Genomic DNA, 25029 nt, shown 5'->3' on the forward strand with positions numbered 1-25029 from the left:
AGTTTAAAAAGGGATGTAGTCTTAGGACAGATTGTAATTAAAAATGCTGATTTTGGAGTCATGGGCACCCAGGTGATGATTGAAGACATGTGAGTAGATAAGAACAGCCAACAAAAACATGCTCAAAGAGAAGAGGTGTGAGGGCGGAGCCCTGTCTGGGGAGGAGAACCAGTAATGGAACTGCTGTTGAAGGAGGAGGAGAGCAGGAGAGTGTGGCACTGTGAAACCCACCAGAGGGGGCAATGTGAGAAGGACAGGTAAGACTACTGGCTGCTGCAGAGCAGGTGATCTGGTCTCCCGGGCCAGAAATGTGATTTAGTGGTGAACATGGTGAGCAGTTTCACTAAACTGATGGGAATGATAGACAGATTTGAGTAGATTGTAGAGGAAATAGGCAGGGAGGAGGTGGTGATGGGAGTGGTTATAAGTTTTTGAAAGAGTTTGCTGTGAAGAGAAAGTAATAGGAGGGTATGTGAGGTCAAGGAAGCTTTTTTTTTTTAAGATGAGAAAAATCTATGCATATCTGAATGGTGTTGAGAAGGAGCTATGGAGAGAGAGGTTAAAGGCTCAGAAAAGAGCTGGTGGATGAAAGACCCTTGAGTGGTAGTAGAAGAAAGAAGCAGATGTTTACTCCTGGAAAAGAGGAGGAGGGAGGAAAGACTGGCAGGAGGTCCCAGCAGGAAGCAGAGACCATTCCTTCTGACGGTTTTATTTTCTCTGGGAGGCAGGTGACCTTGGTGTTAGAATATTAATGATGTGTATGCAGGGATGCTGACTGGTGGGCCTTGGGGCTGGATTTAAGGACAGCTCCAGCTGGCACCGTGTCTTGTAAATTGTGGACTTTAAACACTTGGAGACGTGGCCCCAGCTCTTCAGTTTTTCACTTCTCTGCTGACCTCACTTCTGGAGACACTTGAAGTTGTGGCTCTATGGCGGTGATCTGGCTTTCTATGATGGAAAGTGTCACTAGTTATCTTTAAACTGAAAGAAAGTAAGTAGGTGAGTTCAGGCAGCATAGTGAGAAGATAGTCCTGGCGAAGTGACCACACCTGCGTTTTCCAAGCTGAGGCTCTAGACCTTTCAGTGTTGCCGACCTTTCTGTCGCCACCTCCCACTTCTCCGACTCGGATTCTGCTCTAGCCAGCACTTTCCAAAGACTGTTCCTTGCCCTTGTAATGGCCTCACATGATAGACAGTCTGGTCCCCCTTTTACAGAGGAGACTCAGCTCAAGTAGCTTTCCCAGGAGCTGGAGTGAGAGTGCTCACTAACACCAGGTATGTGGCTGGCGTGCTAGCTGTGTTTTGGGTTGTACACTCTCCCTTCCTTTCCCTGGTATTTTTTGTCTCTGCAGAGAACGTTGCCATTCCTCCATGCTTTGTGTGAACACTCACACTGTGCATTCTACCCTGTTCAGTCCTCTCCAATCCCCACTCTTGGGATTGGAGGTGACATAGGTGGTGGAGCCACACTGCCTGTGTCCACAGCCTGGCTCTGTCACTTGTTTGCTGTGTAATTGGGGGCAGGTTACTTCACCTTCTGTCCCTCCATTTCTTTCTTGTTAAATTGGGGTGTTGATGATGGTCATAGAATCTACCATTATAAAGATGCTAATGAGGATGGAATGAGGTAATATTTGTAAAGAACAGTGCTTGGCAGAAAATGTAACATCAGTGCTTATTAAATCAATAAAAATAACCACAGCATCCTCTAACATTTTTATTGTGCACTAATCCCTTTCAGTCATCTTTTTCTTCTATTAGGCTATAAATTTTATATTTTTATTTATTTACATTCTGGATTTTTTAATAACAAGATTTGAGGTCTTTGCATTTCCAGTGTCAGAGCAGTGAACACTAAAACTCGAGACACTGTCGGTGCTTCATAAATGTTGAGACGAATGCAGCCATTGTTTCAGAACTCTTTCATCATCGTGGCTCTCATTCAGGGATGAGCGGGGTGAGGATTGCAGCCTGATTCATTGTATAGAATGAATAGATCCAATCTATAAATGACTTACATTCCCTAACAAGACCCGTTGACAGTCTCTTTACTTTGCCTTCCTTATTTTACAAAATAATAAATGAGGTATAGGGAAGTGATAGCAATTTAATTGCAGCTGTAGCCTGCAATTCAGGTTTTTTTTTTTGTTTTAAAGAAAGAAAGTGTTGGGTATTTCCTGGAAATAAAGAAACCAATGTTGAAGAATCAGTTTTAATTGCTTCTGATTTTACATTAAATATAAAACATAAAAATGATGCTGTTTTTCTTTTCTTTGATGCAAGACCACACCAACAAGCTTTCCCCAACCTTTTATTGTGAATTTCATAAAGGAGGCATCATTTTTGTGAGGAGAGTCCAATGGGGTTATGATGCCCTGTTCCTTAGAAGGCAGGAAACCAGTCAGCATTTAAAGAGGGGGTCATTCTGCTTTGAAATAAGACATTCTTTTTATAAATTACATAGGACTAGTGCCTTTTTAATCAAAGATTCTGAACCCTAAGGACACTATAAATACCTTTTGATATTAATATCTTCATGGGAAAAGTTGCTCTGAAGCCCTCTGTCACATTCTCCTATTTCTCTTCCACCTATCTATATGACATGACATAGTTAGGTTTTGGCAGACATAACAAGTAGGTGATCACTAGAGACAGAATTTTTGGAATAATTTATTTTCCATTCCATGCTTTACAGTACTTTTTCACTGTTATATCCTGTCTACACCTTGAATGTCCTTCTCTGAATAATAGCCACATAATACATTGACAATGATGACTGAAAGTGTAGCAGCATCCAAAAATAATACACACTAAATCTTGATTTATCTGCTGATGAATGGGCTGCTTCACGTAATTATCAGTGGATATGGAGAGACATGGTGTTTTCTCTGTTAACTATTTTTCAGTTATCTAATGATCCATTTTGTGACTCAAATGCTTTACTTTTGTTTCCTTTTCCCCTTTTTCCTTCTTTTTCCATTGGTTACTATCTTCTATATTATTTCTTTCAATTCCCAGTATTATAAGAACAGCTGAGATATAACTCCTTCCCCTTTTTTTCTATTTTTTTTAAGTTTTATAGCCCCCTCTGAGTGCTCTGAGAAGGGCTGTTTTGAGTGTGGTAGAGCATGGGTGAGTGAGATACTTGGCTTCTGGAACTCAGAATCTATTGACACTGCTACAGTTTTCTATAGTTGGGTTTCTTTGGGGCTGAGGAAGGCAGTTAAGCAAAATCAGGACACAGGAATGAAAATCTGCTCTTGATGATTTTTTTTCCTCTGTGAATCTATACTCCATAGCAGCCTAGCTTGGAAGAAAGCTCTTAATGGCTATAGATTGGGTAGAAAGTGTTTTTCAGGTCCAGTTACATCTGAGTTCAGGGGTTATGTCGAGTATTTATTATTCATAGAAACTTAACAGCAGCCTGTGACTTCTCCCAGGCTTCACTTTTAACCATTAAGAAAATAGATTAGAAGGATATTAAAAACTCAAGGGTGAACTTTGCTTACTCACAAAACAGTGATTTCAGCTGCCTTCGAATGCCTGTTTTCTGATAATCCTGCCCACCTTATAGGCTGATTGGCCGTGCTCCACTTGTTTCATCCTCATGTCTCTACATTCTGCCTCTGTGCCTTTCACTGTATTGAAACTGCCGGCTCAGTAATCTAAAAAACAACCAGTCCAAAGTCTCTTTCCATCCTCATTTTTCCTTGTTTCTTTGTAGCTGTCATAGCTTTGCTGCTAGTGTCTCCTTGACACTGGTGATGCCCACACTGTCTTCTAGAAAGTCTGTCTCTTTTAACGGCACTGGGAATTTTCTGAGTTTCCTCCTGCATGTTTGATAGTCCCTCTTTTGTTATCTCACCATTTTCCAAAACTCAGTCTTTGGCCCTGCATCGGTTTCTCTCAAGACTACGTATTAGTTTAATTTTATGCTGCCGGTAAAAACATACCCAACACTGGGTAATTTATAAAGAAAAAGAGGTTTAATGGACTCCTGGTTCCACGTGGCTGAGGAGGCCTTACAATCACAGTGGAAGGTGAAAGGCATGTCTTGCATGGTGGCAGGCAAGAGAGAGAATAAGAGACAAGTGAAAGAAGAAACCCCTTATAAAATCATCAGATCTTGTGATATTTATTCACTATCATGAGGACCGTATGGGGGAAACTGCCCTGTGATTTGGTTATCTCCCACAGGGTCCCTCCCACAACATGTGGGAATTACGGGAGCTACAATTCAAGATGAGATTTGGGTGGGGACACAGCCAAACCATATCAATCCATGAATGAAACAACTCTACAAGGTCACATTTCTCTAGGGCAAGCTTGTTCAACCCATGGTCCATGGGCCACACGCAGCCCAGGATGCCTTTGAATGTGCTCCAACACAAATTTGTAAACTTTTTAAAAACATTATGAGATTTTCTTGCAATTCTTTTTTTCTCATCAGCTATTGTTAGTGTTGATATATTTTATGTGTGGCCCAAGGCAGTTCTTCTTCCAGTGTGGCCCAGAGAAGCCAACAGATTGAACACACCTGCTTTAGGGGTATCTGCTCCCTGTACCTTTAGCCCTTTCTCAAGGCAGCAGGAGTTCTGCACGTCTCATTAATGGGGCACTAGTTTGATTGTTCTGATGTGGGTTTACACTCCTATCTAAATCTGAATTCACTTGTGGCTCGCACCTGTAATTCCAGCTCCTCTGGAGGCTGAGGTGAGAGGATTGCCTGAGCCCAGGAGTTCAAGGCTATGGCAAGCTATGATTTTGCTGCTGCACACCAGCCCGGATGACAGAGCAAGACCCCATCTCTTTCAAAAACCAAAACCTCAAAACACCCCTGAATTTATTTCACCTTTGATTTGATGATTTTGGTGGAAATCCGGTTATCTCCCCTCTTTCTCTCTTCCTTTTCCTTCCTATCTGCTGGTCGAAGTTCTCAGTGTCTGTCTCCCTTCCCACTGTCCCCCCCTCCTCCCCACACCTTTTATTTCTGTCATCTCCAGACTCCCATCTGTCTATCAAATGTCCATCAGGGCCTAGGAGGACAGGTAGAATATGGGTGGGTGTCAGGGCAGATTGGGGAAAGGCGTCCAGGTGAGTGGGCATAAGGAGAATGGGGAGGCTGTTGTGAGGAGTCAGGGTCATGCTTGGTTTGAGCATGTGGGGAGAGTTAGGGTGGGGAAGGCTATGGCTGGAGAAATGTAAGCCTGGTATGGATAGGAAATAAAGGAAATCAGAAATTTTCAACAGAGGAAATGTGGTGAAAGTTGTGTTAAAAAGCGATTAGTTGGGCTTTGTAATGTAAATGCCAGGGGCCAGGAGAGATCTAGATGGCTCTGGAGATAAAGGGGCAGGGGTCCCAGGTCTCAAGCGTGGCAGGTGGGGTGGGAGGGGGAGTTCTGTGAAGAGTGTGTGGGTGGGAAGCTCCTTTGAAGAGAGCTGATGTCGGTTCTAGAAATATTCATCTTGAGATGGTAAGAAATCTGAAAGGAAAGGTCCCTGCATTTGCAGATAGGCGATGTCACAGAACTTGTATGGGTGCCCAGGGCTGGGGAAAAGGGAATTTGTGAGTCATAATTGCCTTTTCAGTTTTTACTATTTTTTCCATTCCTCATGATTCATTCTTTGGTACTTTACTGTTGTTGTGTTATTTATGTTAATAATAAACCTAATTTATCTTGTAGATACCTTTCTGTTAAGCTGCCATGAAATCTTCAGACTTATTTTTCTCAGTGACAAATGATGATAAGGCTATGGCGTGTCATGGTTTCATAACTTTGGACAAATTTATCTGTTCTGTGCGTTAAGTACATTAAGACAAACGTTTTGAATGTTTCACAGGTGCCAATGGTAAGGCAGCATAATCAGTTGTGGAGAATGTGAAGTTGTGAGTCCTGTAGCAAAAGCTCAGTCCAAGATTTTCCCTGAAGCTGTGAAAGGACGCATTATGCGTGTTTTCCTGTGGTCCAGTTTTTTAACAGAAGATATAGTGGTCAACAGGCTGCCAGAGTAATAATGGCTCTTGGCTGTTTTATGTCTTTGTAACACTTGCCTCCTGTTGGGGGGATGGGAGGAAGAGTGATGAGAAGTGAAGAAAGACCCTGTTTTAATTGTTATGGAAAACCACTTTCTTCTACCCTGACATGCCCAAGGGTAGAAGGAGGCCAAACCTTTTGCTTTTTGAAGGAGAATGGCTGATGGGAGGCTGAAGGCAGATTCTTTTGGCAGGAGGGATTCTGCTATTGTTGTTGGTAGCCATAGTGGGCCTTGGGTTCAGGCTGCAAGAGGCAGCCCCTCAGCCACCTGCTGTGGGGGTGTTTACCAGGCAGAGCAGGTCTAGGCTCCCGAAGGCCTGTGGGGCAGGGTCCTGCCTGGGGCCATGTTTAGTCCAGTGGACCCTGGAGGAGTAAGTGACCCTATGCAGTGGGCCATCTACCTCTAAACAACAGATGCAGTGCTAATGCCACCAACCGTTGCTCTCCTTAGAAATGGTAAGTGGCATTTACTTTGTCTAAACTATAATCCAGTTGGCTGCTCTTCATTGTCAAAATCTATCATCCTGCTTCCCTGCCTTTGCTGGCTATATATAACTAATGCTAATAACAGTAAAATGTGGTAAGAACATAGGGAAAAGAGTACTATGGGAAGACAGAGAAAGGCGTGAATAATCCAAGCTTTTAAGATACAGTCTCCTATGTTAGAGAGAGACTGATGCTGAAAGAAGTTAGTGACTAGTGAAGTTCACAGAGCTAAAGAGTTGCAGAACTGAAACAAGAATAAGATGAGATTCCTAGCTGAGGTCTTTTACGAGAGCACACTGCCTCTCAGAATTTATCCGTGGAGATGGCGAAGTGCAGAGTTGCCAGCTCTGTATCCTGCCCTCTCCGTAGACCAGACACACCCCAGGGCACATCTGGGCTATCAGGCTTTGAAGTGAGTCTTGTGAGTCCTCTCTGCCGATAATAGCTGCCTACTTGGACCATAATAAGCCAGTTCATAAGATGCACTGTGGGCTGCCCCATCATTTCCTAAGCTGTATCTGTAGTATCATATGCTTTTCCATTCAGACCCGTTTGTCCCCAGATGTCTTTAACGATTGCATTAGAACAAACTTTGGAGCATGTATCCATAATACGTGTATATTTGAATGAATTATATTGATGCATTAATATGTATTTATGTTATATATTTTATGAAGCATAGAAAAATTGAAATAAAAAGGCATTTGATAAAAATAAGTATAAGTAGAAGTTTTAATATGTTATTTCTGATCATCAGAGGATTGTTTTGTCACTTCATCCCCCCTCCCCAAGGGGACCATGTTTTGTCTTAGAAGAATGAATCAAACGTTGTCACTTTGTTAGTGTCGTTTTTCTTTATTTCCATTGGTATTTGTCATCTTCAGATGCAAACTTACATTGGTTGCCATACTTTCCTTTTTGTTTGCATGATCTGTGTTAGTCAGGGTTCTCCAGAGAAACAGGGAGAGGGAGAGGAGGGGGAAGAGAGAGAAACAGAGGGACAAAGAAGAGCTTGGGATTCAATTTAAGGGATTGGATCATGTGGTTGTAGGGGCTGGCAAATCTGAAATTCAAAAGGTAGGCTGAAAACTGGAAATTCATGCAAGAGTTGATGTTACAGCTGGAGTTTGAAGGCTGGAAACTCAGGCCAACTTTTATCCAGAGCTCTGGAGGCAGGATTTCTTCTCTGGGAGACCTCAGTCTGTGATCTTAAGCCCTTTAACTGACTGTATGACGCCTACTCATATGGTGGAGGGCATTCAGCTTTACTCAAAGTCTGTTTATTTAAATATTAATCACATGTAAAAAGCACCTTCACTGCAACATCTAGACTGGTGTTTGATCAAACAGTTGGGTACCAGTAGCCTAGCCAAGTTGACACTTAAGATTTACTGTCCTGCATTTCTGTCATAATTTTTTTAGCTGGGACTTTTGTGGTAGCCTCCTAGCTTATATTCCAGCTTTCAACGTCTGCTACTTCCAATTCAGCTCCTGTACTATCAAAGAGACCTTTGAAAGAAAGAGATTATTTTGGGGGAGTTTGATTCCAGACTGCATACATAATAATAATATTCACTGCAATAACATATTGCTTTAGTATTTTCCAGAATACAGCTATGGTAACATTTAAAGCTCTGTGCAGTCTGACCCCTCTGCCTCTCTAGCCGCACCTCTTGTCATTGCCAGACTTATGTACCCTCTAGCTCCCCACCAACGTACTGTTAGTCCTTCAAATGCACTTATAATTTTCTTGCCTCTATGGCTTTGCTTTGCAGAACAGAACCAGCACTAAGTAATACAAAGCACAATATGATACAATTATAGGAATAAAGAAGGGGCAGTGGCAGAACAGTTATCACTGTGAATAATTGAAGCTTTTTAGATTTGAAATGACTTTCTTATGGTGAGCAGAAAGCAAAGGGTGAGTTAGGTGATGTCATGGGCAGCTTTGTGTCTCTGCCAAATTCCTGTTGAAGTGCCAGGTCTCAGCACATCAGACCGTGACTGTATTTGGACATAGGGTCATTACAGAGCTAATTAGGTTAAAGGAGGTCATTAGGTAGGCCCTAATGCACTATGACTGGTGTCCTTACAAGAAGAGGAAATTTGGACACAGACTTCTAGAGAGGCAAGACCATGTGAAGACAGAGGGAGAAGGTGGCCATCTACAGGCCAAGGAGACAGGGCTCCAAAGGAACCAGCCCTGCTCACACCTTGATTGCAGACTTCCACCCTCCAGAAACGTGAGAAAATAAATGTCTGTTGTTTAAGCCACCCAGGCAGTGCCACTTTGTGATGACAGCCCTGGCAGACTCATACAGATGGAGAGGAAAGGCGCGTGGGGAGCAGAGTGAGCTAACTTGAGAAACAGTGCAGGTGCACAGTGCCGTGTCTGTGGGCCATGCATCTAGGTTACCACTGCTAGGCTATAGCTGAAGGTTGGCCGAGTTCTAGAATGGGTTGGACATGTGCCTGGTACTTGAATTAGCCAACCTCTACTGGTGTGGAAAGGGGATCTGTCATAATTTGTTTGGTCTGAAAATGAGAGAAAGGACTTTAAGAGAAGAGGGTTTATCAGAAGCAAGACAGAGCTTTGTTTTTTAAAGCTTGGATCCCTTGTTATTGTGAGGGAAGAATCTCTTCTGCCCTGGAACCACCAAGACTTGTGTGATTACTGAAGGCCCAGAAGGTGGAGTTAAGGATGTGTGGGAGAGCTGCTGTTGCTGCTTTCATTTCATGTTATTTTGCTAGACATGTGGGGGTCATAGCAACCTTCTGTTATCCTTGTTAGCTTGGGTTGACTGAAGTGCCAGCATTTCTCTTAATTTTTCTTATCTTTTTTATTAAAAAGAACATTTTTAGAGCAGTTTAACATTTGTAGAAAAATTATAAAGACAGTACAGAAAATTCCCATATACCCCAAACCCAGTTTCTTTTATTAATAACATTTTACATTATAATGGTTACATTTGTTACAATTAATGGACCAATACTGATATGTTACTAATCCACATTTTATTTAGATTTCCTTAGCGTTTACCTAATGCCCTCCTTCTGTTCTGGGATCTCACCTATGACACCGTATTACATTTAGTTCTCATGTCTCCTTAGGCTTCTTTTGGCTGTGACATTTTTCTCAGGCTTTCCTTGTTTCCAATGACCTTGACAATTTTCAGGATTACTTACTGGTTAGGTATTTTGTGGAGTGCCTCTCACTGAGATTTGTCTGATGTTTTTCTTGTGGCTAGATTGGGTTATGGGTCATTGGGAGAAAATGCAGCAGTAAAGTGCCATTTTTATCACATGTAAGGTTACATGCACCCTATCAACATGACTAATCACTATTGATGTTGACCTTGATCAGATAGTGTTTGTTAGTTTTATCCACTGCAAAGTCACTATCTTTATCCCCTTTCCATACTTTACTCTTTGAAACAAAGTCAACACCCACAGTACACACTTAAGGAGTGGGAACCATCAGCTTTTTAAACACACAAAAATTGTGCAGCAGCTTTTGAAGAGCAGGTGTGAGTGATGGTGTTGCTGAATTGTGAGGAGTGGGGAAAAAGAAAAACCCATGCTTTTGTGGTTTATTATTATGATTTTTAAAGCCCCAAAATATTGCTGTGAGAAGGAAGAAAAATGTCAGTGGGAGTTTTGTAATTTGTGGAATAAAAATTTATTTCAACCTTGGGTCTAGACTTTCTTTGTTGGTTTAATTAAGACAATCAGTTCTTACCTCTTCCACCAGGACTCCTATGCTGTTGTTGCAGCCAGAGAAGGAAAGATTAAAATTGCCTTTTATTATTGAGAGATTATAGAACATAGTTTTCTTAAAAGCAGTGCCTTTCAGTTGCATTTACTGGGTGGTCACAGTCTCTGTGAGTTTTTCACAGCCTGTCCTGGCTGGGTGGGCCACCGGTACTGTCTTTTCCTAGGTTTCCAGTTCTGTTATTGGTAGAGGATTTCTTACCTCCCTCTAGTGGTCAGTTTTATAATCTCAGATTCTACTTGGATAAATTCAGCAGTGGAAAAATTTGTGGCAATCCTTATGATAATTTTTCTGGATATTTTAATATAGATGCTAAAATAGATAGTGGTTTTATTTTAGCTATGTCTTTTGGTGTTAGAACTAATTTTAAAATGAGGCAGTGTTCTAAGGTGATGAGTAATTATAACAATGAAAAGCGATAGTGATGAAGATTGTATTCCAGACAGAAGGTTTACCTACCTACTATTATACTAAGAACCTCAGTGGACATTTGATTTTTAATCAGGAATTGAATTTGGCTTCTTTCAAGTGTTTTACCAGTGCTGTCGGAGCAGTGCGTATTCTAGATAAACTTGAAAGCTGCAAAGCTTTATGAAGCTAGGAGTGAGGGAGGCCTCTGAGCATTGTTCGTCATTTCTTCACAGATAAAATTTTATCTCCAGTACAGGAAATAGCCTTCTTTAAGAGATTTACATCAGCATTCATTATTTTACTAGGGCTTTAAAAATGCAGCATTTTTTTTCCAGGTTGCTATCTATGGATATTCTTAGTTGAAGTAATTTACTAGAACTAAAGACTGATTTTGTACACTTCCTGATGAAAATACTGGATGATGCAGTATTTGGCTATGCAAATATTCATCCTTTGAATGAGTTCTAGCATTTGTTCCCAGACCTGGAGTTTTGCTTTATTGAGATCCAGAAGGATGACATCCAAGGAAAGATAACAGAATCCATGTGAAGTCTGCGAGTCCCTCTAGTTGTCTTCCTCCACATCAGGACTTAAACTGGACTTAAGGGGCAGCGATCCACTAAGCACTGCTACTGTTCAGAAATAAGAAGGAAAGACTTTATACAGATAACTCGTATTAAGCCAGTAGTTTATTTGTGTCTACTTGTGATCCATATAGAAATAGTGAAGAAATGGCTATATCTTTGCACATTAAATGATGTGGTCTGTCTGTTGCCACTCACCCAGCTCCATCTGATCCACTGGAACTCCACTCTGTTTGGCAGCATTGATGAGGCTGTGGGGAAGCCGCATGGAATCGCCATCATTGCTCTGTTTGTTCAGGTAAACCGTCTGCTGTGATTATCGTGTTCTTTAGAGATGCTAAGTTCTAAATAGTTTTGTAAAATATTTTTTATTCTCAATTTTATTGCTTACAGATGAAATCACACACATAGAACATTTGATAAAAATAGATAACTTGATCCTTATGGTTCATGAATGTTCAGCCATATTCACTGGTAGAAAATAGTTCCTTTATTTATTATAAATTTTCTTCAGAGTGGTATTCAAGGTCCTTGAAGAAATGATTTAGGAAATGTCTCCTGAAGGTAGGGTTTATTTTATTTATGAAAAAGGATTTCAGAAAGTGTTTTTAGACCCTGGTTTACAGAAAAATCTACGAAAAATCAATAATAGAAGATTACTTCACCCCTTCTTTATTAACAATTTTACTCTGAGATTACTTGAAATGCCTTGAAGGAAAACACTGATAAAAATCAGACTGGCAAAGACCTTGGCAGATATAGTCAATATAACATTTAGATTTGAGCTCTGTGGTAGGTACAGGATAGTATATAAATTTACCCAAACATGTGAAAGCAGGCCACATGCTTTCAGAGGTAAAAACTTAATCCAGTTTTTAAGGCAAATCTTCTAAATTTTGTTTTATTATATATTTGACATCATAAAAGATTTAGAGGTGAAAGAGTGCCTGAAAATTTTAGCTCTAAAGCTGCCATCAGGACCAGAAGGCAGAGTTCCAGCTCTGTGATGGCTCTGGGCCGCCTCTCGGGTAAGCTGAGAATAGAGCATGTTAGCACAGTGTTCTTCAGAAACTTAATTTTCCAAAGAGAGTTCCATAATGGGCCCCTTTAAACTTTTTTTTTTTATGGCATATATACCAAAATTAATTGCAATAATTTTTAATACATATCTCCTAGATATTTCTTTATTGATGTTTGCAAGTGGCCATCCAAATTAGACTCTTAATATTTTTAAATAAGCATCTTGCAAATAAGACACATGCCACAGAATTTAAAAGAAAATCCTTACATTTTTCAGTGAGCCCTCTTCTGACTGTTTATTTCATGGCTTTGTCATAGGCGGGGACTTATATTCCTTGTATTTTATAACTGGATTATATAAATCACAAAAAGAAAGAAAGAAAATCACAAAATATTAATGAAAACCTTTTTATTATACAAATATATTTTGATAATTTTTAGTGTATTGAAGTAACAATTATGAAAGACTACTCTTATAACCTGGAAAAGTTAATAAAGCATCCAAATTTGAGGAATTGAGACAAGGTACTATCTCATTATTAAAAGCAAGAATAAAAAATAGTAAGATAAAGTAAAAATAAGAATACAGATAACCACATAGTCATATATAGAGGGGAAAGGAACATGTCATTTTCATCTTTGGAATTGTTAATAAATATTTGTGGGCAGAATTAGGTGTGATAACTTAGTATTTTCACTTCCTGATTCTTAGCATGTAACAGGTGACCTGGATTTGTAGAGCCCCAGACTGAAATCCCAGCCCCTTAGAACTAATGCGAGTATTTCCAAGAACAAGCTGCATTATTGCAGGCAAGGAAAAGCCTGGTTAGCAAGCACACTTTTTCTAACTTTCTGTAAGTTTCTATGGGGAAAAATTCAGGTTATCTGTGTGCAAATTCTCAGGAGAGAGTAAAATCGCAGAACTGAGAGCAAAATTTCATGAAGGAAGGAAAGAATAGAGGGAGGGAAGGAGTGAGGGAGGATGGGCTGAAATCCATGTGGGGAGGGGTCTGGCCCTTGGACTGGAGGAGAGAAATGGGAGGGAGGAAGTCGGAGACACTGAGTAGATTTTGCTTCCAAGAAGCTTGGCTGAAGGAAGGAAGGACAGATGGGGCAATAACTAGCAATGATGTCCAGTGACTCTTTTGAGATCCGAGATCTGCCTGTGGTTCCCCCCTACCCTGCCTCCAAGCAATAAGAAATATTGCAGACATAGACATTAAAAATACTGGTAAGAGAGGGTGTCATTGAGGTGGAAAAGTCCTGGAGGAGGCAAGAGGGCACGGGATGGAGAGCTTATGTGGATGGACTAATCTCAAGATAGGAGGAAACCCACCCCTTCTCCAAAATAGAGGGCCAGGAGGAAAGGGTAGGCACAAATGGGGCCCATTCATAGGTGGAGAAAGGCAGGATGTTAAGAAAGTTCATGCTGACGACCTTTATTATCTCTGAGACACACAAAGCAGAATTATTTATAGTGCAAAGAAAGCCTGGGTGTGGGATAGAGTCTTGAAATAGCTCAGGAGGGGATGATAATAGACTTGCCAGTCACTGAGGGAGCCCCCCTTGGGATTGGACACCCCAGATCATACAGGACAGGGTATGGTGGGTTGTTCTTTATCCAGGTAAAGGAGTAGAGAGTTCTAGTAAGTTGTTGTGTTGATCCGTCACAGAGCAGATGATGTAGGAAGTAAAAGGATTAAAGAATGGAGAGTGGTTGGAAGATCTCATTCTGTTTAGCCAGTCCCACGTCTAGGCAGGCGGGGGAAGAAGAAGCCACAAGGACATGCAAGCCTCGGCTCCTGGTGATCAGAGAAGGGGAGAGAGGAAAGAGCAGGAGAGCTGGCTGGCCTGGGGCATCAGGTCAGAGAGGCCAGTCTTTCAGAGTTGAAGTTTTTGGAATGAGAGCACATACCAGGAGTCCCCTCAGGGTTGGTTTGCTGAGGCAAATGGGGCAGAAGGCCACGGACTAAGGGGTGAGAAGACTTAGGCCGGGGAGGAGATGGGTCACCCCCTGGATGCTGAAGTTGTCCCGGATGGCAGCAGGAGGTGATGCTTGGGAGGGATGGTCCAGTGGGTCAGTAAGGGAGAAGGAGGGCATGGTAGCCTCAGAGGATGGTCCCCTCGGGAGAATGGCTTGAGCACATGGGTCAGATTCACACTGAAGAGAGCAGGAACGCGCTGACTGTGGCTTTCAGTCTGTCTTCCTGGGGGACTGCACGATGTCCACTTGAAAGGCCTGCAAAAGAGCTGTGGCCTTGGGCAGACCCGAGGAGTTCAGGTAGATTGGGAGGTGGTGGGAGAGGCTGGCAGAAATGCAGAGTTGTTCTGTTCCAGAAAGTGCAGTGGAAGGTAAGGAGAGATTGTGTTAGAAGTGAAAAAAACGGGAGGTTCAGGGCTGAGATGCCAGGCGAGGAGAACAGACCAAAGTGGTTTGCATTTCTGGTGGTGGTGAAGGATGGCAAAGGTGAGAGGTGAGAAATGAGTTCTTCTCAAGGTTTCTGGTGGGCTCTTGGTATCGGGTTGTACGATGTGAACAGTTGCTTGCACAATTTTAGCAGTTGGGGTGTGGAGATTATTATCAGTACTTGCTTTTTGCTGGTTGTAATTTCTTCATACAAAAATTTGACAAGGAAGGAAAGGAAAGAGATGGAGTAAGAACAGAGGTTATAGAGTTTTCAGGATATAAAGTTTTGCCCATAAAATAGAGTCTTTATAGTTAAAAGGAGCTAGTAATAGTTGTTAAGTGCTGTTATATGGAAAAACTATATTTGATGCTGTAGGGCATGTAGATTAAGATTAATAATGGATATTAAGTGAATTATAATGGCCCAAGCCCTACAGTCTTTGTTTGATTTAATCTTATCTTCAACCCTATCATTTTTGTCCTCCCCATGAAGATTTTATTCCTCCCTATGAGGAAGTGGGAAGGATGTAAATGTTAAATACACTTGCTTAAGGTCACACAGCTAAGAGGTGGCAGAGTCAAGATTGGAATCCAGGCAGTCCATTTGCAAAGTGAGCCTGCTCCTCAGCTGCCACATTGAGTGGCCTTAGTGTTCACATGCGGATGCTTCCAAGAGTTTACAGCCCGACAGGAGATGTGTGAGATGAAAACAGACCCCAAGTGCAGACGTAGGCCTCCCAGTGCTATAGGATGGTTAAACCAGTAAGAAAAAGAGAGGTCCATTTCTCCCGAAGAATGGATAATGACTTCTGCCTAAAATTCCAGGCTGCTGCACCCACAGTACATATGCATTAGGTTTTAAATTTTTTTTAACTTTAGAAAATTTATTTTCTGTTTTTAGAGCCTAACTCAGGAATAATTGTCGATGCTTGGAGAATAAGTTCACGTCTTGATTGTTTAGAGCTGACGGGCTGTTGTAGGGAGAGCATTTCTCATCTCTCTCCTGTCCCTTTGGATGCTCTTTCAACTGGCGTGTTTTGCCGTTGGTTAACGTAAGGAGAAACAGAGAATGTGAACATGTTGACAGCTCCTCTGGCTTCTCTTAGGTCGTTCTCCAAATATCTATGTGGAAGGAGGAAAGCTGACAAAAGCAGTGATTGCTTAATTTGAGGTTCTAAGTGATCTCTATGACTCTCCTCCATTATCATCGACCATTGGAAATTGGTCAGATTTCACTTAAAATTTTTAAAGACGAAGTCAAGAATATTAAATATTAGAATTTTTCTGTCTTTTTTGGGAGCATTTCATACACTAATAATATATAGTGATATGTTTTTAAAAAGAAGACTATGAAAAGCATATTCTTATTTATTTAAGAATAGAAAGGTAGTTATATTATTATGTCCAGTAGTAATCACAAAAGGTCTTGATTTTGGTGAATTTAACAACAAAATCACCTATCTGCTTTGTAAGTTAATATAATTTTTCAGTATTGTTAAAATCTTTATAGCAGTGATCTGTACATGCCAAAGTTAAACATGGAAGGTTTTGAACATGTACTGAGTAGTTTTAAATCAAAAATATCCTTGGTATTTTTATATAACAGTATTTTATAATTTGATATGCGTAGCAAAGTGAGCGATTCCTATACATAGTAAGAAGAATTTAGAATGAGTTTCTGGGTATTTACATATCTAATACTTTATTATACTAGCTTTCTTTACAACTTTAATTACCTTTAGTAGATATTGACCTAGTTATTAATAAAAGGCCATTTGATTAGTCCTCAGAAAGGACATTCAGATGGACTGGAGCCAAGTTCTGTTCGTTTTTTTTTAATTTAAGCTAAACACTTAAAAATGCTGTGGTTGTGGTTTATGCTTTATATTTTTCAGATAGGAAAGGAACATGTTGGCTTGAAGGCTGTGACTGAAATCCTCCAGGATATTCAGTATAAGGTAAGTCATTATTTAAAATAATATAAAAACGTTGCTCGTGTAGGAGGACCCTGTGACCACCTGTGGGCTCAATACTGTGATAGAAGGACTCACAGACCTCAGAAAAGCTGCCGTCCTTGTGGTTATGGTTTATTACGGTGAAAAGAAACGGATCAAAAAGCAGAGGGAAAAGGCGCATAGAATGAAGTGCAGGGGAAACCAGGCACAAGCTTCCAGGTGTCGCCTCCCTGGAGAATCACATGAGGATGCCCCTGATTCCCCTAGCAGTGATGGGTCACAACATGTGTGAAGTGTTGCCAACTACAGAAGCTCACTCTAGCCTTGGTGTCCAGAGATTTATTAGGAGTCAGTCATGTAAGCACAAAATGCCTGCAACATAACTGACCTCAGCTGTTCCACCTCTGGCAGCAGCCCTCTCCCTGCCCTCTTCACCGTAAGCCACATTGTCAGCATCAGCTTCTCTGTTCCAATTGGTACAGTATGTCTCAAGGCCTCAGGCATGTAACAATAGGAGTTCATCATAAATACAGCATGGCCTAAGGCTGCAGGCACACAGAAACACTTTTATCAGGTAGAATATTCCGAACTCAGAGGTTATATCCCAGGAGTCAAGAGTTAGCCCTGAAGGCAGGCCTTGATCTGGGATGTACAGGGTTTGAGCAACTCAGGCCTGCTGGGTTAACCCTTTTCTACCTGCATGCTATAGGAAACAAATACAAATTTGGGGAATCATATTTCAAAGCATTTATGTTAAATAAATTTTAAAAAGAAAACAAGTACACATATGTGGTAAGATAATATACAAGAGAAGGTGATCAACTTGCCCCTGCAATGAAACGGCCAAGCATTGCTAGGAAGCCAGTGCCAATTTCTCTTATAAGCAGTTCTTTTTTGGCTGATGTTTAGTGTCAGTTGAATGTGAGTGATCTTAGGGACGGGAGTAGTCTGGTCTTGTAGGGCTGCTGGAGATACAGAGCAGGAGTGGAACTTGTTTGATTGCAGGAGATCCAGAGACCCAAATCCATTTCTAAGAAAGATCAGTTTGGGAATCAAGTTGGATTAGCTTTACACTGACACAGCCCAGGGTACCCTGAACCAGGCAGAACCTTCACTGAAGGTCTCCTGAGTAGGTTTTTAATGAACCCAGCTTCCAAGGGAAGCCCAGGCCAGACAAAAGAAGCTGATAATAAGACAGTTGAGGGCACGTTTTGATTTGTATTTGTATAATTGCAATGGGCTGAGAAAACTTATTATATCATCTAATAGGAAACCAATCACTATGGAACTCAGGAGGGTCGGGGAGACAAGTAACGTAGAGTCTTTAATGTGTAAAATAGTCCCAGGAAATCAGGAAGGGACTTGGAGGTTATGCAATAACTTTCCCTGTTGCATCTGTATTAATACAGTAATCTTTTTTTTTTTCCTGTCACTTCACAATTCTTTTATGACTGATCAATACAGTAATCTTTTAAGAAAAATCTGATTCACTTGACAGGACCAATTGCCTCTAAAGTCTAGGCAATTTAAATGACATGATTTAAAATGATGATTTTAAATGTGAATTGTTGAATAAGGGTACAAATGATTCCCTTGAAATTTAAATCTAGCTTTGATAAACACTGATTGGAACAGAATATTTCCATGTGTTTTAGATTTCCCTTTCCAGTTGAGGAGAGCATCTAGCATAGATCCCAGAGCTGAAGTACCAAATCCAAACCGGACAAAACAGGAAGCTGGAAGCCAGGTTGTGATGCCAAAAAGGTTAGGAACTGCAGTGAAATTAAGCAGGAAGAAAGGCATTTTGAAAATTCCCCCACCCAGGGTTCAGGCATTTTACAGTAAGAATTTAGCCCAAATCTCTGCTATGAATTGTGCTCAGAGCAGAAAAAGTAACTGATGTGGGGGCAGATGGGCACCAATTGTAGGTTGGTCACCAGGACTTACAGGGAGAGTTGAACTATGGTAGCAAAGAAAATAGCCATAGAATCAGAGCAGGAACCAGACGATATTACTTGAATGAGTAGGTAGAAGGAGACACCCATAAATCTGTGGGACCTGATGAGGCCATTCATAAAAGACTTCATTCTACATTTTTTATAATACATTTTTTATTCTAAAATCTAGAAATATTACATTAACATTGGATAAATATTTTTTTTTCTTTTTCAGGGGAAGTCCAAAACAATACCTTGCTTTAATCCTAACACTTTATTACCTGGTGAGTATTTATCTGATTCGTTAGAATGAATTTTAACTGTGGCTGTAGTCACATTGTTTTCTGCAGACTATATACAAATATATATTGTTAGTTAATAAAATTTGTTTGCAATTTATATTCTCCTTAGCAGATACCATTTCCAGATTACTCTTAAATATGGAAGTAAACCTTTTGAAGTAATAAAGAGACACTTTACCATTAGTTTCATTGATCCATCAAGAACTTTCTTAGGATTGTCATTTGTAAAAATTGCTACCTCTGTGTAAAGCACCAGTATAATAAAATAACTGGCTTGGTGTGGAGGCTCACCTTTGTAATCCCAGCTACTCAGGAGGCTGAAGCAAGAAAATTGCTTGAACCCAGGAGGTAGAGGTTGCAGTGAGCCGCGATCACGTGATTGCACTCCAGCTTGGGTGACAAAGTGAAACTCTGGCCCAAACAAACAAAAACCCTGATGTACTTCTAAGATTGCTCAGTAGAGTTCTTAATTTTTACAGTAAAATGAACTTTGTATCTAATTTTATAAGATTACCTCTCTGCAGTAACATTATTATTATATATTATTCTAAATGTATATGTGTGCAGGTAACAATTATACGTAAAATACTCAGAATGTGATTTAAAGGTTGTTGTATATAAAATTTTGGTTTTCACATTTCTCTGCCCAAATTATGTGTTGTCTCTTAGTGTTTCAAACGAAACCAAATAGGTTGATGCATTGTATCTCCTGTTTTCTACATTTAATTGCTATACAACAAACCAGTTTCTATGATATGGTAAACATTTATTAATCGTATTTAATCATAAATTCCTCTAATGCAGAGCTAAAGGATTTCATAAGAATGATTCATTTTGTTTTATTGTAATATGGTTTTGATATTTTGCTGTTGAAGAAGTAGTATAGCGGTAGCTAGAACTGAATGGTTAAAAATACAGGCTTTCAGACAGATGCGGTGGCCCTCACCTATGTAATCTCAACACTTTTGGAGGCCGATATGGGAGGATTGCTTGAGGCCAAGAGTTTGAGACTAGCCTAGGCAACATAGCCAGACCATGCTCTAAAGAAAGGGAAAAAAAATGCTGGCTGTGGTGGTGTGCACCCATAGTCCCTTCTTGGGTGGCTGAGGTGAGTGATTGCTTGAGCCCAGCAGTTTGAGGATGCAGTGGTTCATGATCACACCACTGCACTCCAGCAGCCTGGGTGACAGAGCCAGACCCTGTCTCTTAAAAAAAAAAAAAAAATACAGGCTATGAAACCAGACTGCCCAAGTTCGAATCCTGACTGCCAGTGATTATTAGCTGAGTGACCTTAGGCAAACTACTGATGTTATTATTCCCCATCTGAAAAATGACATTAATAATACTACCTATCTCGCTGGTTTGTTGTGAAGGTTAAATAAATTAATGTAAATTGCTGGTACATTGTAAACATTCAATAAATATTAGATATGAATCAATCAGGTAAATCCTTTAATAAAGTGAAAAAACTCAAAATATACATACGCTTCTAAAGTGCTTAAACTTGACAGGTATATACCATAATCCATTGATAGAAATCACTGTAAATAATAGAGAATTCATCATGTTTTTTATCCATTATTTTCTCCAAATGAGTAGTTTAATATTGTGAGACTCTAATTTGAAAATGACTTCCATCTTTGAAGTGTCATTTGGACAGTTTATAATTTTGAAAATTGTTGTTGAAGTCATCAGGATTGTTACTGATTCACTTGCCTTTTCATGACACGTCCACGTGGCCATGTAGACCCTCTGCTGCGGGATTACTGGGTGTATGAAGGCTCTCTCACCATCCCACCTTGCAGTGAAGGTGTCACCTGGATATTATTCCGATACCCTTTAACTATATCCCAGCTACAGGTGAGTGTGCTACTTTGAATCTTTCAGAGTGAAGTTCTGAGTTAAACATTGTTTCTGAGAAAGGAAAATGCCTGTTTATGTTTTAGCTCCCTTTAGATCAGTCATGCCTTTCTAGATGAAAGTTAAATGGCTTGAACTAGTGAAAGCGATTGAAAGGTCAAGGATGGACAGAACCCAACACTCATTTATGGTCTATATTTCAAAAGTTCGTTTTTAGAGAGTTAATAGAAATCACTGAAGGAGGAAAACTTTTGATTAGTCTAGTTATTTCTTTGTGTGAATTTCCCCAGGTATGGAGAAGAGAAAGTCTGGAAGTAAAGTGGGGATGCTGGTTGTTTCTATAAGTCACACATAGGCTTTGTAATAGTTTTGCCTTGGTGTGTACAGGAAAATTCTGCATATGTAGGGTGAAGGACCCAGAAGGAATGCCCGGAAAATTCTGGATTGTTTTCTAGTGGAAGACTTTTGGTCATCCACTCCCTGCCTTGGGCTCTTTGTAGGTGCCCTAAATGCTACTGCGCAGTGGGTAGGAGCACTGGAGTGAATGGTCACCTGGATGTTAGCTGGTGGAGCACGAGGCAGCATCACTCTAGTGTATTTAAACCATGATTTCAATATTACAAAAGGGGCTTTAAATGTCTCCTGTCTTTCAGGGATCTCTCAAAGGCATGGATACATTCTGGAGAGCTATATTGTTCAGGATCAGACTCAAAGGGCTTGGGAAATACTCTCAGCAAACCAAGTTTTCTTTGGTAGCTTTAAAATATTCCCCATTATTTCTTACTTCTCGGTAAAGCTTTCTTTAGTTTGTCCTTAAATATTAAAAAAATCCTTCTTCCAACATTTAATAATTTCTCTTAATTTCTGTTTTGCTAGGGATTAATTCAAAAATTTCCCTACTCAGCCTCTCCTCCCCATAGCCCTTATTATTTTATGAATGCTGATCATATCACCTTTGAACCTTCATGTTTTTATATGACAAATCCTAGTTCCTACATTTAGTCATTCATTTGTTCTTACAGGAGACTGTGCTTCACATGGTTAGACTTGGGATACGGGTTTGAGAAAAACAACTGTGGAGACAAAGGGCTCTTCTCATCACTTCAAATAGGGGCATATGCTACCAGCACCACTTATCACTGGTGATGTGTTCTTGTTTTTTTAGTACCACTAAATACACATTGCTTTTAATTTAAAAATGAAGGACACAGAGAAACCCTTGCTGAATGCCAACTGGACACAGAGGTTGACAAGAGTAAAACACAGTCTTTACCTTCAAAAAGTTCACCATAGAGTTGGAGAGGCAGATGACCAGACAATTAAAATGACAATAAATAAGGTGCTCTGGAAACACATATGGAAGAAACCCAACCAACTCCAAGAGGTGTAGGGAATAATTCCTGCCAAATATTCGAAGTTAGTCTGGTGAAGGAGCAGAAAGAAGTTAGAAATTTGGGTCTAATGTTAAGCCTAGAGTTTTGGACTCATGATATCTAGATTTGCGACTTAACAGTGAAGATGATGGCTGCTACACCAGATAAACCTCAAAATGTCAGTGACTTAGCACAGTAAAAATTTATTTCATACTCACATAAAATCCAACATATGTGTTTCTGATTTGCAGTGAAGGCTTTTCTCTGTGTAGTCTTTCAGGGAACCAGGTTGAAAGAATTGCTTCCATCTGCATTGCCTTCCTCGCACAGTCGCCTTTGGTGAGCATGATACAAAGGTTCTCAACAGGGATCTTTTGAGTGAGCACCACTTATACTTACTTTCTGTTGGCTGCAACTGGTTCCATGACTACCCTAACTGCAGGAGAAGGTGGGAAGTGCGTTCTAGCTTCATGCCCAAGAAGAAGAAAAAAAGATTCAGTGATCAGATGAGCTAGCAATTCCTGGCTCTATAGCTTACACTGAGTAGGAAGACAAGAATATAGTCCCCGCTGAGTGTGACACTGCAGTGGAGATGGGGGAGATGATGCCTCCTTAGGAACTAAGGACCAAGGGTCTTGAGAAGAACAGGGAGGGAGGGTTGCCAAGATGTGGAGGAGGAGGTGGTTAATACTGAGAAATGCTGTGGAGAATTTCAGTAGGACAAGTGCTGCCCACCCAAGCATCAAATAACTACAGCACTTTTTAAAAATGGGCCCAGGTGATCGGAGTTCCTTGACTCTGAACTTCTGGCTTTCATCTGGTTTAAATTCCGGATCTTGACTTGTTCTTGTCCTTTGATACCTAATGTTTTCCCTGGCCAGGCATGCTCACTGCTTGATTCTGGTTTTAGTATCCTCCTTTCTTGCGGACCTTTGGCTTCCCTTCTCCAATACCATTCTTCCTCTTCCCTTCCACGACGCTGTTTCTGGTTTCTCCAGTTAAGTAAACACCTTAGCCCATCCAAGCAGTTTGCTTTTAGGCTCCTACCATGGTGAAAGCCTTCTTTTCTTTTCTGATTTGCCTCATCATTGCAAACAAGATGCATGATCAATAGCTATAATCACCAGTTAGGCCACTGTTAGCCCAAAGGAGATGTTTCCATAGAATGTTGAGCTGAACGTAGAGGGACCAAGCATAAACATGGACCATATGTAGACTATCTTTCTAGAAGATGAACGGGAAAGGAAAGGAGGGATTTAGGGACAACGTTTAGAGAGTAGTCAAGTGTTTTTGTTTCGTTTTGTTTTTAAGATTTAGGAAACACTAGAGGTTTTGTAGACATATTGAAAACAATCTGTGAATAGGACAGTTGATCCCATGATATGGTGACTTCCATTATCATTCCCAGGTTTCAGATGAGGTGATTGAGGCCTAGGGAAATTAAGAAACCTTTGCCTGCAGGAAACAGGCAGTAAGGGTAGATTTGGAGATCCAGCCAGTCATGTGTGATGTCAGTGCTGGGTGCTTAACTACTGCCCCCTTTTGGTGTGCCCTTTTCAACACTGCACTTCCTTTGAGACCTTCTTTCTACATGAGGCCTTGTTAGGAAGTCCCCAGCAGTGTTACAGAGGTTTCTGCCTTTTCCTGTGTTGTGTTCTGTATCCCCAGTTGGAGGAGTTCTGTTTCCCTCAGACAGTTGGAAACACATAACTAAAACTTCAGCAGCTGAGGCCTGACGTGCAGATTTAGGGATCCTTAGCGTCAAAAAAAGAGCGGAATAACAAAACAAATGAGACACCCAAGGAAAGAATATGGACAGAGAAGAGTCACGTAGTAAGGATGGGAGGAGACACCCTGGGACACTTTCCTGAGGCTGATACTTCCTGAGGTATCCTTCCTAAAACTCTTCTAAACTGGTAGGACCCTGTTTGCCATCTGGTTACTCCAGGTCACTTCTCTTGCCTCTCTTGCTGACTTTGTATTTCTGAAGCAGAGAAGGAATCTGGAATTCACCGGCATGTGAGGGCCATGGTGACTGCCAGCCACCCCATCCAGGTCAGACTCAGGGACTGCAGCCTGTGCAGGGGCCATGGGTCATATAGTCACTGTTGTTCTATGAATGACACATGTAAAACATCAAACTTCCCTCTACATTTACTTTTCCTACAATTTGACCCAAGGATACATACACATTTCTTTATTGTTGTTGCAGATAGCCCCAAATCATAGATACCCAAATTTCAAAGCCCCGAGGCTTAACGTACAGTGTGTTTTATGATACTAGGACACATTCATTTGCCTTTACTTGTCATTGACCCTGTTAATAAAAGCAATTTATTGATATAGTAAGGTAATTATGTCATAGTTCTAGCTTCCATTTCTTTATCCTTCTTGTAGGCAATTGTTAGCAGGTGAAATTGCTCCTTTGAGACTGATTTGGATAACTTATTCACTGATTCATGCATTCCTTCATTTATTTGTCAATTATTTGACATTTGCCCTGTGCCAGTTACTGTAATCAGTACTGACAAGAGGAGATCAGTAAGATACTCTCAAAATAATTCACCATCTGGGGCGAAAGGCCGGCTGATACATAGGTGTACATTAAAAGAAAAACCCAGTCCAGCACTGTGGGATGGTGTGGACATAGTCTTGAGGTAGCACATCAGAAAGGGGCCTGGATGAGAGTTAGTTATCTAGAGGTCTTCCCCAAGCCAAGTAAGGAGGTGTTGCCTGAGTATTTGTGAGAATTGCCAACAGGGGAAAAGTGTCCGTATGCTTGTGTTTGTCAGGGAGAATCAGTGAGCCTCAGGGCTGTGCCATGGGGGTTGGGTTTTCTCCTGAAGGTGGTGGAGAATCAGTGAGCCTCAGGGCTGTGCCATGGGGG

The 25029-nt window shown here is 40.8% G+C and overlaps 1 protein-coding gene across 1 annotated transcript in view; it reads left to right on the forward strand.

Moving 5' to 3' along the window:
- The window catches only part of CA8 (carbonic anhydrase 8), a 94487-nt gene that overhangs the window by 41602 nt on the left and 27856 nt on the right, over positions 1 to 25029 (forward strand). The window contains exons 4-7 of the mRNA XM_017547560.2: positions 11491 to 11586; positions 16611 to 16673; positions 18843 to 18891; positions 20657 to 20769. Coding sequence (XP_017403049.1) covers positions 11491 to 11586; positions 16611 to 16673; positions 18843 to 18891; positions 20657 to 20769 — 321 coding nt within the window. The remainder of the gene's footprint in view (positions 1 to 11490; positions 11587 to 16610; positions 16674 to 18842; positions 18892 to 20656; positions 20770 to 25029) is intronic.

This window comes from Cebus imitator, unplaced genomic scaffold (genome assembly GCF_001604975.1).
Source record: "Cebus imitator isolate Cc_AM_T3 unplaced genomic scaffold, Cebus_imitator-1.0 Scaffold199, whole genome shotgun sequence".
NCBI classification, from domain to species: domain Eukaryota; kingdom Metazoa; phylum Chordata; class Mammalia; order Primates; family Cebidae; genus Cebus; species Cebus imitator.